The 15117-nt window shown below is 44.9% G+C and overlaps 1 protein-coding gene across 1 annotated transcript; it reads right to left on the bottom strand.

Moving 5' to 3' along the window:
- Positions 1 to 212: 212 nt before the first annotated feature.
- Positions 213 to 11574, bottom strand: LOC142134184 (general transcription and DNA repair factor IIH helicase/translocase subunit XPB-like). The gene is made up of 6 exons (XM_075194514.1): positions 11354 to 11574; positions 10153 to 10249; positions 9857 to 9974; positions 6641 to 6759; positions 5483 to 5638; positions 213 to 772 (listed from the first exon to the last, which is right to left on the bottom strand). Exons 1-6 carry the CDS (start codon positions 11542 to 11544, stop codon positions 638 to 640), a joined length of 816 nt encoding a protein of 271 aa, XP_075050615.1. The 5' UTR covers positions 11545 to 11574; the 3' UTR covers positions 213 to 637.
- Positions 11575 to 15117: the final 3543 nt, after the last annotated feature.

A 15117-nucleotide genomic window follows, 5' to 3' on the forward strand; every position in this document is an offset into this window, starting at 1 on the left:
ACTGTGGGCAGCACACGAGAAACAACACTATACAATATTTAAATGGGCTCAACAACTAGTGTCTTAATTAAACATCACAAAGGTTTGTTTACTGGACGGAGCGGTAAAAATATATTATATATATATACTTATACTTATTTACAGAACCAGACTAAAATAAACATATAGGATACTTTTACTTGAAAGTAAATATCAGAACATCTAAAAAAGACTCGGTGCACAATATTGGAATTTTATTATAAATTGTCTTTAATGTTCATCTATTTTTTTTTTTTTTAAATAGCATAAAATAAAATGTTCCAGAGCAATTTCAATGATCGGTGCTAATCTGGAACAAGTCACGGTTATTACATATTTCTTTGTTCCCAAAGAATAAAAACTAAACATCAAAGAGATAGAAAGAAACTATTTTGCTATTCCGGTGAGGAATATTCCCTCGTATCTGCATTTTACCTGCAGCCAAGTTTACAACAACACCTGACTAAATCTTACAATTAATTTAAGATTTCATCTGTACATTAGAAAAATATTAAACCCAAACTCCATTGAGTTGCAGCCATGAAGCGCGTCGGGTTGTCACACGTGAGAAACGCTGTTCTCTGCAAGTTCTATGAGACGGAGACGTGGGATCCAGGTTTCATTTCCGGAAGCGTTTGAAGAGCGGGTGTACGTGCCCTTTGTTACCTCCCTTATTCCGAGGAGCGTGATATTCCATGTAAACCGTGTCGTCTGCTCCAGACATAGAACCCATGGCACCTACGCGTCTCGCCAACTGCGGGAAGAGATGAATCGTAAATGGACTGCAGGCTGTGAAGTTACTTATCTTTCTGCAGTTCCTTGTTCTACAGGAAACTAACGTGGTCTTAAATTCATTTATCCAAATATATCAGTTTTGAATGGTGTCTTAGTAATATTCCTGTGACCCGCCATTACCGCTCAGTTTTGTTGTTGTTTGGATTAGGACACAATGCGGATTGTGACCTGATCATCATCAACATTTATTTATATATTCCGTAGCGCTTTACAATTGGGAACAAATATTAATAAGACAATACTGGGTAATACATACAGACGAATCACTTTAAATTTGCGTACTGGCAGCTAATATGAAACATGAAACCTTGTAGCACTGGCTGCATGACGCCCTCTCGCCCCGTCTCGGTGTGTGCAGTGCATGTAGGCCCGTCTCATAACAGCTGGGTGACTACACTATGTGAGCTGCTGCCACACGAGCACTTAGATGATTACTTTAGTAATGTGTAATTGTGTGAGGGTCTCAGTGATCGATCTATATGTACAGACAATAACATACTACAATTCTGCATTAGGCGACTCTGTTCTAACCGATTCCTCCTCCGATTAGTTAACCCAGGTAGACAGGTTCTCTATGCAGTTACTTCTGTCTATAATGTATGTTTTACAGCACAATTATAGATAGTGAGTTATAATGCGGGTATATGAATACAAGTATTAATAAAAGAAAATAAGTATTTGCAGAATCTCTAGAAGTGTTTTTTCTGGGAACAATTGAAGACACAGAATCGTCATGTAACACACAGAGCGTGACTATCACACGCGTGGAAGAGACAGAATCGTCATGTAACACACAGAGCGTGACTATCACACGCGTGGAAGAGACAGAATCGTCATGTAACACACAGAGCGTGACTATCACATGCGTGGAAGAGACAGAATCGTCATGTAACACACAGAGCGTGACTATCACACGCGTGGAAGAGACAGAATCGTCATGTAACACACAGAGCGTGACTATTACACGCGTGGAAGAGACAGAATCGTCATGTAACATACAGAGCGTGACTATCACACGCGTGGAAGAGACAGAATCGTCATGTAACATACAGAACGCGACTATCACACGCGTGGAAGAGACAGAATCGCTATGTAACACACAGAACGCGACTATTACTCGCGTGGAAGAGACAGAATCGCTATGTAACACACAGAACGCGACTATTACTCGCGTGGAAGAGACAGAATAGTCATGTAACACACAGAGCGTGACAATCACACGCGTGGAAGAGACAGAATCGTCATGTAACACACAGAGCGTGACTATCACACGCGTGGAAGAGACAGAATCGTCATGTAACACACAGAGCGTGACTATCACACGCGTGGAAGAGACAGAATCGTCATGTAACACACAGAGCGTGACTATCACACGCGTGGAAGAGACAGAATCGTCATGTAACACACAGAGCGTGACTATCACACGCGTGGAAGAGACAATCGTCATGTAACACACAGAGCGTGACTATTACACGCGTGGAAGAGACAGAATCGTCATGTAACATACAGAGCGTGACTATCACACGCGTGGAAGAGACAGAATCGTCATGTAACATACAGAACGTGACTATCACACGCGTGGAAGAGACAGAATCGCTATGTAACACACAGAACGCGACTATTACTCGCGTGGAAGAGACAGAATCGCTATGTAACACACAGAACGCGACTATTACTCGCGTGGAAGAGACAGAATAGTCATGTAACACACAGAGCGTGACAATCACACGCGTGGAAGAGACAGAATCGTCATGTAACACACAGAGCGTGACTATTACACGCGTGGAAGAGACAGAATCGTCATGTAACACACAGAGCGTGACTTACACGCGTGGAAGAGACAGAATCGTCATGTAACACACAGAGCGTGACTATCACACGCGTGGAAGAGACAGAATCGTCATGTAACACACAGAGCGTGACTATCACACGCGTGGAAGAGACAGAATCGTCATGTAACACACAGAGCGTGACTATTACACGCGTGGAAGAGACAGAATCGTCATGTAACATACAGAGCGTGACTATCACACGCGTGGAAGAGACAGAATCGTCATGTAACATACAGAACGTGACTATCACACGCGTGGAAGAGACAGAATCGCTATGTAACACACAGAGCGTGACTATTACACGCGTGGAAGAGACAGAATCGCTATGTAACACACAGAACGCGACTATTACTCGCGTGGAAGAGACAGAATAGTCATGTAACACACAGAGCGTGACTATCACACGCGTGGAAGAGACAGAATCGTCATGTAACACACAGAGCGTGACTATTACACGCGTGGAAGAGACAGAATCGTCATGTAACATACAGAGCGTGACTATCACACGCGTGGAAGAGACAGAATCGTCATGTAACATACAGAACGTGACTATCACACGCGTGGAAGAGACAGAATCGCTATGTAACACACAGAGCGTGACTATTACACGCGTGGAAGAGACAGAATCGCTATGTAACACACAGAACGCGACTATTACTCGCGTGGAAGAGACAGAATCGCTATGTAACACACAGAACGCGACTATTACTCGCGTGGAAGAGACAGAATCGTCATGTAACATACAGAACGTGACTATCACACGCGTGGAAGAGACAGAATCGCTATGTAACACACAGAACGCGACTATTACTCGCGTGGAAGAGACAGAATCGCTATGTAACACACAGAACGCGACTATTACTCGCGTGGAAGAGACAGAATAGTCATGTAACACACAGAGCGTGACTATCACACGCGTGGAAGAGACAGAATCGTCATGTAACACACAGAGCGTGACAATTACACGCGTGGAAGAGACAGAATCGTCATGTAACACACAGAGCGTGACTATCACACGCGTGGAAGAGACAGAATCGTCATGTAACACACAGAGCGTGACTATCACACGCGTGGAAGAGACAGAATCGTCATGTAACACACAGAGCGTGACTATTACACGCGTGGAAGAGACAGAATCGTCATGTAACATACAGAGCGTGACTATCACACGCGTGGAAGAGACAGAATCGTCATGTAACATACAGAACGTGACTATCACACGCGTGGAAGAGACAGAATCGCTATGTAACACACAGAACGCGACTATTACACGCGTGGAAGAGACAGAATCGTCATGTAACACACAGAGCGTGACTATTACACGCGTGGAAGAGACAGAATCGTCATGTAACACACAGAGCGTGACTTACACGCGTGGAAGAGACAGAATCGTCATGTAACACAGAGCGTGACTATCACACGCGTGGAAGAGACAGAATCGTCATGTAACACACAGAGCGTGACTATTACACGCGTGGAAGAGACAGAATCGTCATGTAACACACAGAGCGTGACTATTACACGCGTGGAAGAGACAGAATAGTCATGTAACATACAAAGCGTGACTATTACACGCGTGGAAGAGACAGAATAGTCATGTAACATACAAAGCGTGACTATTACACGCGTGGAAGAGACAGAATCGTCATGTAACATACAGAACGTGACTATCACACGCGTGGAAGAGACAGAATCGCTATGTAACACACAGAACGCGACTATTACACGCGTGGAAGAGACAGAATCGTCATGTAACACACAGAGCGTGACTATTACACGCGTGGAAGAGACAGAATCGTCATGTAACACACAGAGCGTGACTTACACGCGTGGAAGAGACAGAATCGTCATGTAACACAGAGCGTGACTATCACACGCGTGGAAGAGACAGAATCGTCATGTAACACACAGAGCGTGACTATTACACGCGTGGAAGAGACAGAATCGTCATGTAACACACAGAGCGTGACTATTACACGCGTGGAAGAGACAGAATAGTCATGTAACATACAAAGCGTGACTTTTACACGCGTGGAAGAGACAGAATAGTCATGTAACATACAAAGCGTGACTATTACACGCGTGGAAGAGACAGAATCGTCATGTAACATACAGAACGTGACTATCACACGCGTGGAAGAGACAGAATCGCTATGTAACACACAGAACGCGACTATTACACGCGTGGAAGAGACAGAATCGTCATGTAACACACAGAGCGTGACTATTACACGCGTGGAAGAGACAGAATCGTCATGTAACACAGAGCGTGACTATCACACGCGTGGAAGAGACAGAATCGTCATGTAACACACAGAGCGTGACTATTACACGCGTGGAAGAGACAGAATCGTCATGTAACACACAGAGCGTGACTATTACACGCGTGGAAGAGACAGAATAGTCATGTAACATACAAAGCGTGACTATTACACGCGTGGAAGAGACAGAATAGTCATGTAACATACAAAGCGTGACTATTACACGCGTGGAAGAGACAGAATCGTCATGTAACATACAGAACGTGACTATCACACGCGTGGAAGAGACAGAATCGCTATGTAACACACAGAACGCGACTATTACACGCGTGGAAGAGACAGAATCGTCATGTAACACACAGAGCGTGACTATTACACGCGTGGAAGAGACAGAATCGTCATGTAACACACAGAGCGTGACTATCACACGCGTGGAAGAGACAGAATCGTCATGTAACACACAGAGCGTGACTTACACGCGTGGAAGAGACAGAATCGTCATGTAACACAGAGCGTGACTATCACACGCGTGGAAGAGACAGAATCGTCATGTAACATACAAAGCGTGACTCTTACATGTGTGGAAGACTTGGTGCCGTACTCTCCAGCTACGATCTCTTCTTCAGCATCCAGATCTGAGGCCGCCAACACTTTCTGTAGAAGCAGCTGCTGGTCCTCTCTGGTGGAGAACGCGAGATCTTCCTCCTCCATCCCAGCCAGCTTTGTGATCACCTGCCCCAAACATGGACACAGAACAAAACACTTTATTGGACTGATATCCACATGCGCTAAGTATGTTATGTGAGGTGGACGGATAGATAGAACATTTGGGACAAAGATCAATGATCCCTATTTTAAGTAAGAATCAAAATAAACACTTGACTAAACAATGTCTAGGTGCTCCTGATACTAAGCAAACAACCCATAATGCTCCTGGTCAGGTATACAGACGCTGGTTAGGCCCAGTTACCGAATATTCCGGCTATGCGCAAACAGCCAATTTATCTACAGATCACCTCAATTTCTTTTTTATAAGGAAACAAATAGAGGAGAGAACACGGCGCTTTACTGCGGTTATGGAGCAGGAAACACAGTCAATACCGTTCATCTCATTAAAGAGACAGAACCATAGAAGACAAAACAAAAAAAAAAAGAACACTAATTATAGGGTCACATCGGCATAAATGACAGTAAAGACGTCTGTACACCCCAAGATGTCACAATGAACAGTGGATAGGACGACGTTGTCTGGAAAGTCTGAGGTAAAGATATCATTACGTAGAAGCGACTCTGGATGAGAGATCCGGAGCAGAGGTCGTTCTCCACCAACATTAATAGATGATATTTCTGGTGTCGCATCCGTCCGCTCCACACTCTAATCTAGGACAAGCCGCACTGCAGCCGTCAGATTACAATTGGACCAATGACCTGCACACGTTCATGAGAATGCAGCCAAATTAACTAGGAACCTGGAGCTCATCAATATGTAAATCAGGCCACAAGGACATTAGTGACATCACTTGTTCCTGACCAATTGACAAGGTCAGAGCTCACTTACTACTACGGTCCCTTAGTGCAGGCGTGGCCAACCCGTGGCTCACTAGGTGCTGTGAAACTACAAGCCCCAGAATGCTTTGCTAGAAGATATCCAGCTGATAGCTGCAGGGCATGCTGGGGCTTGTAGTTTCACAACACCTGGTGAGCCAGGCCTGGCTCAGTGTAACAAGCGCTTACCTTGAAGCTGTATCCCTGATCCACAAGGAATCTCTGTCTTTTGGTAGAATAGGCCATTTCCTGCGTGTCCTGAGACACCAGCGAGTAGAAGAAGGCGTTGTACTCCTCAGCCACCATTCCTGCACACAAATAAGAACATACAGCATTATACAGGGGCTCCCGAGCCTTTAAAATCCTATATACCCATCAATATCAGATATCTCTTGAAATGATCACTCTACCCACCTTACACTATATAACCTAACAATACACAGGATAGACGGACACACATTACTGACGCACACACTTATCTTCAGAGCTTCCTGCACGCTAATCTCAGCTCATGACATCATTAACAAAGAACATTTTGGCCGCATTAAAGCCACTGCTTTGAAACGTCTGATTTGCTGTAATGTTTTTAGACTTGCAGGGATCGTATTCTAAAAACATACAGAGGAGGGAGGAATGTACGTAACTCCGCAGAGACCTCTGGTACAGTTACAGACATAATAGGATCGCTTGTAAGAGAGAAGGGTGGAGACGGCCGACGTTATTTTCCTGACCCTTCCCGCAAAGCGCTGGGTAGTTTTTGTACTTCACGGGGGGTCTACACTGAAAGCAAAACTGGTGACCTGTTCTGGAAGGGATTATAACAAACACTGGAACAGAGGAAGATGCCCGGATTACTCACAGACCAGGCATTTTATATATAAATTTAAAAATATATCTATCGGTAAACGCTGGATTTGATGTGATGACAGGACGTCAGATCTTGTTTGCAACAATGAATACAGAAAGAGAGAGCAGTATTGCAGCAGTTTCCTATAGACAGAGGAGTGACCCATCTGCTCAGCGATCCGGGGACGGAGTAATCTGTAGCTGGTGTTGGGGATTTTATGAAGGTGCATAAATCAGACACAGGCAGCAATAAGCCCAGCACAGGAATGAGAGCGCACAGCAGCGACAGGAGTGAATTATGCTGCAGATGGGGCCCAGGGGGAGCGCACTGAATAAAAGATCCCCCCTCCCTCCACCCCCACAAGGTAATGTTACAGGCCGTGAGAAATGTTTAAGCCAGTTCGCTGTATGTCAGTGAGTGAGGGAACTGCGCAGTAACCGCAGCTCATCGCTGAACGTGGCCGTTCAAAGCTGCGACTCCGCAGCTGGTACGGGGGGGGGAGAATTGTGTTTCCTGGTTTATCTGCACATTGAATTTCAGGCGTCACCACATCAATGTGATAAACAACAAGCTCCGTAAACAGTTCTCCAAGTGCTTGTCCCTCAAATCAACCAGCAGCTACTGCAGCTCAATCTCCTCAGACGGAAAAGGAGCAAAATAACAAAACAAACCGAGCCGGAGAGCGTCCAACGAGCAAAACCAAATGGTGACTTTATCTGTACAGGTTCCTGCAGGATTCTCATCTCCATCACTGGATTTCAGCAGCCCGGAGGGGACTCTGTAAGGGCGATGTACAGATAATCTACCTTTGATTTTGCTCATTGTACGCAGTTTAATTGTGTGTTACAAGTGATACAAGTTCAAAAAAATAATATATTTTATTTAAACCGTATTACCAGCTAGGTTGTGTATTATTATTATTTATTTATAAGGCGCCACAAGGTTTCCGCAGCGCCGAACACAGTACAAACAATGGAGAGTACAGGGAATAACAGTGCAGAACAATAAACGAGTAATACCGAGACTTCAGATGCTCCAGGAAAAGCAAAAATATTGAGGTTGGAGCAGAAGAGAAGGTAGAGAGACAGGAGGGAGAAGGGCCCTGCTCATTAGAGCTTATATCCTAAATGGAGGGCAACAGACAATCGGCACAGAGGGAGTCAAAGGAGGGGAGCAAGCGCAGCCTATTCAAAGGAGGAGCCAAGAGATGAGAGCGAGCATGGAAAGAGGGTTAAGTGGAGGGCTGGTAAGCTTTGAGGAAGAGATGAGTTTTGAGTGCCCGTTTGAAGGAGCACAAGTTAGGGGATAGACGGATGGAGCGAGGGAGGTCATTCCAGTGAAGGGGGGCAGCTCGGGAGAAGTCTTGAATTCTGGAGTGGAATGAGGTGATCAGAGTGGACGAGAGGCGACGGTCATTGGCCGAATGTAGGGACCGAGCGGGAGTGTGGATGGAGAGAAGGTTGGAGATATAGGGGGCAGTAGAGTGGGAGAGGGCCTTGTAGGTGAGGGTAAGAAGTTTGTAAAGGATACGATAGGGGAAGGGGAGCCAGTGAAGGGCAAGGCAGAGTGGGGAGGCAGAAGAGGAGCGGCGAGAAAGGAAGATGAGCCTCGCCGCCGCATTGAGTATAGAACGAAGGGGGGCAAGGCGAGAGCGGGGGAGGCCGGTGAGGAGAAGATTGCAGTAGTCCAGCCGGGAAATGATGAGTGCGTGGATAATAGTTTTGGTTGCTTCATTAGATAGGAAGGGCCGGTTGTGTAGCCCAAAACATTAAAGCTCCACACCCTCTAGTAGATAAATGTTACCGGCTTTCTCCCTACCCAGCGGGATGAGCGAGAGGACCAATCAGAAGCTGTGATCAAGAGATCGTGACTTATGATTGTCCTTCCTTCTAACCCCACTGACCCACCCTCCAGTTGCACTTTTAAAGAGACGGAATTGATTGACCTAAAGACTCCAGCTAGGGAGATGGTTCTACAGCAGTAATGCCCTGAATGTGCGGATACCAGCAGGGTAATTATAGTGCAGACAGTGAACGAGGGGTCAAAAAAAAACCCTGTAGTAGCTGCAATCGTTCCTCTTTAATTTTCTGCACTTCTCCAGTCTAAGGTAACAAACAAAACTTGTGCTTTTCAGATAGATCACATACTGAAGCTCCATCCAGTCTGTCCCAAGTGAAATTGTTCATAATGAGCAGACTCTCTCAACCTGTAGCTTGCTAGCTTTTGTGGAACTACAAGTCCCTGCCAGCCTCCTGGATTTGTAGAGTCGCAGCAGATGGCGGTGCCTCTTTTCATGACCTCCCATGATGTGACAATGACTGATATATACATTGTGTATTGGTTGGAAAAATTCTTCAGGACCGAGTTAGTTGAAGAGAAATTTGGCATTTTATTCCCACGTGCAGGAACACAGCGAGATCACCACCAGGTCGTATAATTATACCTCCTCGTACAACGATGCTGCTAGTATGTCTGAGGGTTTATAAAAACAACCTACAGAGGGGTGACGGCCAAACCAGTCACCAGCAGACGCGGTCTATAGAAGACAGTGACGTTACCTTTCTTGGCTCTCAGCACACGCCCCAGGCGTTGAGCTTCTTGTCTCCGAGACCCTCCGTGCGATGAAATCTGGATCAGTACATTGGCTTCGGGTAAATCGAAGGACGTGTCTCCGACCTAAACCATACAACAAGTACTTAGTCTGGAACAGTCTTGGATAACATACTGATCATTGGTCTACGCAGTGACCAGACGGATTGTCCTGGCCTAGGAACATGACAAATCTACTGCAAATCCTGATCGCCCCTTAACACAACTTCATACCCGGCCAAATATCCTGATGGGGGTTACTCACCTTCGATATAAAGATGGTGTTAATTTTTGGATTGTGTTTAAAGTTTTGCAGAATTTGCATCCTCTCTCCTTGCGAGGTCGGACCGTAGATATAGGGTCTGAAAAGGAGGAAACAATATGAAACTGATGATCAATATTACATTAACATGACATCTACAGAATGTATATGGAGACAAATTACTGGTGTCCTGCATGAAAAAAAAAAACACACTTCACAGCTATTCCAGCGGCACCGATATATTGTATATGGTTTGTTCTCAGTGATCCCAGACATTTATGTAGCCCAGGGTGGAAGTCACTCCAGGAAAGATGTAAACGGGACATTAAAATCACCTTAAGCTCATTCAGCAGAACGACCGCATCCAATAACATTCCCTAATCGTCACTGTGGCTGATCTCTTTTCAGGCCAATTTAACATTGATTAAAAGATCTCTTTCATAAAGGATCCGTCTAAACTACAACTGTGCTGTGATAAGTACATTAACTGTCAGTTTGAAAATAACAACCAAAAATACAAGATAGAGATATTCACACGTACAATCAACAGCCCTCCTAGGACTAAACTCACTACAGCTCACAGGTGAATTGTACACACGAGGAACCTTCAGTCTTTCAAAGTTTATAGTTAAAGAGAAAATAAAAGGATAATGGGGCCATCAAAACACCAAATGGGAAAGCCCAGGGGTATGAGAAAAAGATGGCGAGGGATCAATGGCTACAAGCAATGGGAGTTCACAAAAAGAAGTGCACAGAGGTGAACTTAACTCTTAAATCATTTCCCTTTATTCGGTCGCACTACAGAGAGAAGTCTGAACCTTATATGAACATTGAGCTGGTGCAGAAAAGAGCAAGATGATAATAAACAGACTCCAGCATGTCTGCCCAGCAGGAACGTACACAAGGTGAAAGAAAAGGGTTTTATTTTCCTATACGGTTCATTACAATACAACCGATTGCTGAGTTTCCCTAAAAACCGTTTTCCTAAAAAGAAAATTAAATTGCCTGAATAAAATGCTGGTGAAGTTCTCTACTATATTGTACATGACACAAAGAGACTCTAAGGGGAACAAGAGCTGCCCCTCCTCTGCCTCCAGGATTCAACAAGTGAGCTGAAGAACCCCCATCAAACTGGTCCCTAAAACAACAAAGCGGCCATTCACACAGCCGACCCTCCGCCTGATTGCCATGCAGGGCCACTTACTTGTTCAGCCGGATGGCGTACTCCTTCAGCGCAAACACGTTGTCCGCGAAGACAATGATCTTGTCATTCCTCCGTTCATGGAACTTAATCAGGAACTGGCAGGCTCGAAATTTATTTGGGTTCATGGTGTACAACAGAATTCTCTTCTTTGTTTTGATGGCGACGTATTCTCTGTAAAACTCAGGAGACATGGGGCACCAGACCTGGGGGGGAGGGGGATGAGAGGGAGCAGGAAGTTAGCACGGCGCTCATTCTAAACAAAGAAGAGAATTCTGTTGTACACCATGAACCCAAATAAATTTCGAGCCTGCCAGTAATATGGGTGGGCAGTATCCATGTGGGGTGACATGCCCATGATGCTGGGAGTATATGAGTCTAACAGGTCGACTTAAAATTGTCGCTTAAAGATTGGAAAACAAACTACAGTAAAACCACTGACCCTGAGAGAGGTATATGTATCAGAGGAATGCATCGTGTATAATGCACAGGTAACAGCAATATATTTATAAACTCCTGTAAGTTATAAGGGTATAAACGTTGCTTAGTGATGACATCACTACAATATTTATTATGACACATTATAGCAAACAACATACCCCCCCATCATACATTATAAAGTTATTACAGTTTGGTTTCCTGTATAAAAACTCACAGCCTCTTGCCTCGTGTCTGTAAGTGGTCAAGTAACTGTCCAATCTTCTCTAATAAACGTATTAAAATGGGATTTCCAGAATATATTATTATCTTACTACGTTCATCCCTCTACAATACTGTCCCGAAAATGCAGAGCGTCCAAGTTTGTGATCCCTGAAAAGATCACTATCCAGCCGCTTCTGATTGGCCGATTGTGTATTGACCCCGCCAGCCAGCCGAATTCAATATATTATATGAAGCTGTCTGTTCAAATGACATTTCCTTTAGGATTACCACAGGAAAGAAGATTTTGGTTTCATTTGAAAGAGTAAAAACAACATATATTGGGGTAGATTTATCAAAACGTCTGTAAAGAAAAAGTGGAAGTGTTGCCCATAGCAACAAATCAGATTGTAGCTATCATTCTCTAGAATGCATTTGATAAATGAAAGCTAGAATCTGATTGGATGCAATGGGCCACACCTCCACTTATCTCGATAGGTTTGATAAATCTATATCTTTAATGTAATTTAATTTGAATTTCATTACATTTTATATGGAAAATTTGACTTTGGCGTTTATTTATTACAGTCACAGCCCTATACCCTCTTGTGTATCTGAGATATCATTACATGATTATATTGTGTACAAATAGGAGACTTTAGAGTGTACGAACACTGCCCTTTTTCTACGCTATCGTGGGTGGTTAGTGTAGACACTTGTACGCCTGACGTAAGTAAATGCTCTATCGAGATGCGTCCGACTGAACATAAAAGATTTTTTTCTTGCTTACGTTTTCTGCGTCCAATGTGAGCCCCACAAAGGTGAAAAAAGTGACTATTTTTGAACATTTTGTGTTATAAGGCTGTACCTCTTGATTGCCCCCCCAGAGGTTTTATTCAAACACTATGCCCAAAATTGTAAAGAGCAACAAGAGTGACACCTAGCAGTGCCAGATTTGCAGTGAAGGAAACAGTGACACGGCTAGAGCATGCATGCACATGTATGATTTTTGGGAGCAGACGCAATGTGTTCCGACAATGCTACAAGCACCTTTTTATGCCAATGACAATCGGTTTCGGAAAGGCAAAGCAGGTCGCCTTTCCTATGAGAGTGTGACGAAGAGGCTATCGGAGGACAAGTAATCAGGCCAGAGACGCTGGGTCATGTGATGAACGGATAACGCAACATTCCGCTCTCGCTGTAATAAGGTTTGTCAGCTGCTAGTGAAACACAGCACCAAGTGCATCCCGCTGTAATGTAATAACTGAGTACACATCGTACAACCGCCTGTTGTTTACACTCCCCTCTATATATTTACAGCCATCTTTCCGTAAGTAAGAGGGATTTAGATTCTCTTTTTATAGCTTATATATGTCTCACTGACACTTTAGTATCGGAGAGGCGTAATGTCTCTGACACACAATACCAGACAGCTATTGAGCTTGTCCTGCTGTAAAACCTACTCTGGAAAAAGTGCTTAACCCTGCGACAGTTGCAGCAGAGTCGTCTTTCAGTCTCCGCGGCCAAGGGGGTTACGTGGGGACGTTAAAGTAACTTAGAAATACAATTAAAGGGAAATTGGCCCCAATATCTATCTCATTGGAGCAAGCCCCGTCACATAAAGCCACACGAATGCAGCCGTTACGTATTTAAATGGCGGCACCAACGAGTATCTTCTTGTCACGGGCACTAGGAGTCTTTACCCAGGGATCACCAGGTGATAGGCTTACCAGAGCAGTATAGGTGGTAATATGGTACTCTGGTAGCAGGGTGATCACGGAACAGGAAATAGCAGATGATGAGATGCTCAGGAAAGTCTATGACTAGCAGCACTGGCAATATGGAGGTAGTAATACACGAGGAACTGTATGGACAAAGGACACGTGAAGGTAGTCAGTGGTCTGCGGTAGCAAGTTGTACCACTGCTATAGTGAGGAGGAATGTCCAACAGAAACGAGGAGGTGATGAGAGTCAGCGGTCTGCGGATAGCAAGTTGAACCGCTGTCTGAGTGAAGGAATGGAATCCAAGTGGAGATATCCGGGGAGTCAGTGGTCTGCGTTAGCAAGTTGTACCACTGCTATGTGAGAGGATACTGGAACAGGTGAAACTGTAAACAGGAGTCAGTGGTCTGCCACTAGCAAGTTGTACTACTGAATATATATGTGAGGAGGTGCACGGGGAGAGACTGCAACACAATATATACACGGGCACCTTGACTTTGATCCACAGTAATATGCACAATATAAATGTATAAATGACTGAACAATACTGCCAATATAGAAAGTCTCTTGAAGTAGTCCAGCATAAGATAACACAGTCAATGATGGCAATAGACTCAGCGGATAGCACACTCCAGAGGAGAACCAACACAGTCCAGCAAGGTATGCAATACACAGCACAGTCAATGAGAAGTATGCATACCGTGGTTCAGGAGGCAGTCAGACAGGAGTGCAGAGATACCTGAACGGCAGGAGGCCGGCAGGATGCGAAGTCCCTGGATGGGTGAAGCGGTGGTCTAGTAGGTGCAGCGCACGGGAAGGTAGACCAGCAGGGAACACAGGAAAGCGTGGAGAGCGGATCAGCAGTAGATGGATGAGTAGTGCTGAGGAGTAGCAGCAGCGGGTCTCTGCGGGAACACGGAGGTAGCCAATAGCAACCAGCAGGTGCAGTAACGATGGGACACGGGAGAGCAGAGTTGAACAGGCACTGTTGATCACGGAGAATAGCGGGTAGCAATAGTGGAGGCAGACTCAAGGAAACACGGGAGCGTTGACAAGGACTGAAGACTGAAGCGCACAGAGGCAGCGGATAGGAATCAGCCAAACAGTCACGATGAAACACAGACGGGTTGCAGGTTGAAGACTGTAGTGCACGGAGGCAGCGGATAGGAATCAGCTAGCAGTCACGATGATGAAACACAGACGAGTTGCAGGTTGAAGACTGTAGTGCACGGAGGCAGCGGATAGGCATCAGCTAACAGTCCCAATGATACATGGTAGAGTTGAAGTGATTAGAAGACTGTAGTGCACGGAGGCAGCGGATAGGAATCAGCTCACAGTCACGATGATTCAGTAGATGGTAGAAGTGGTATGGGAACCACAGTAGCAGAAGTGGTTAGGAAACCACA

Source organism: Mixophyes fleayi, unplaced genomic scaffold, assembly GCF_038048845.1.
Source record: "Mixophyes fleayi isolate aMixFle1 unplaced genomic scaffold, aMixFle1.hap1 Scaffold_41, whole genome shotgun sequence".
In the NCBI taxonomy this organism is placed as follows: domain Eukaryota; kingdom Metazoa; phylum Chordata; class Amphibia; order Anura; family Limnodynastidae; genus Mixophyes; species Mixophyes fleayi.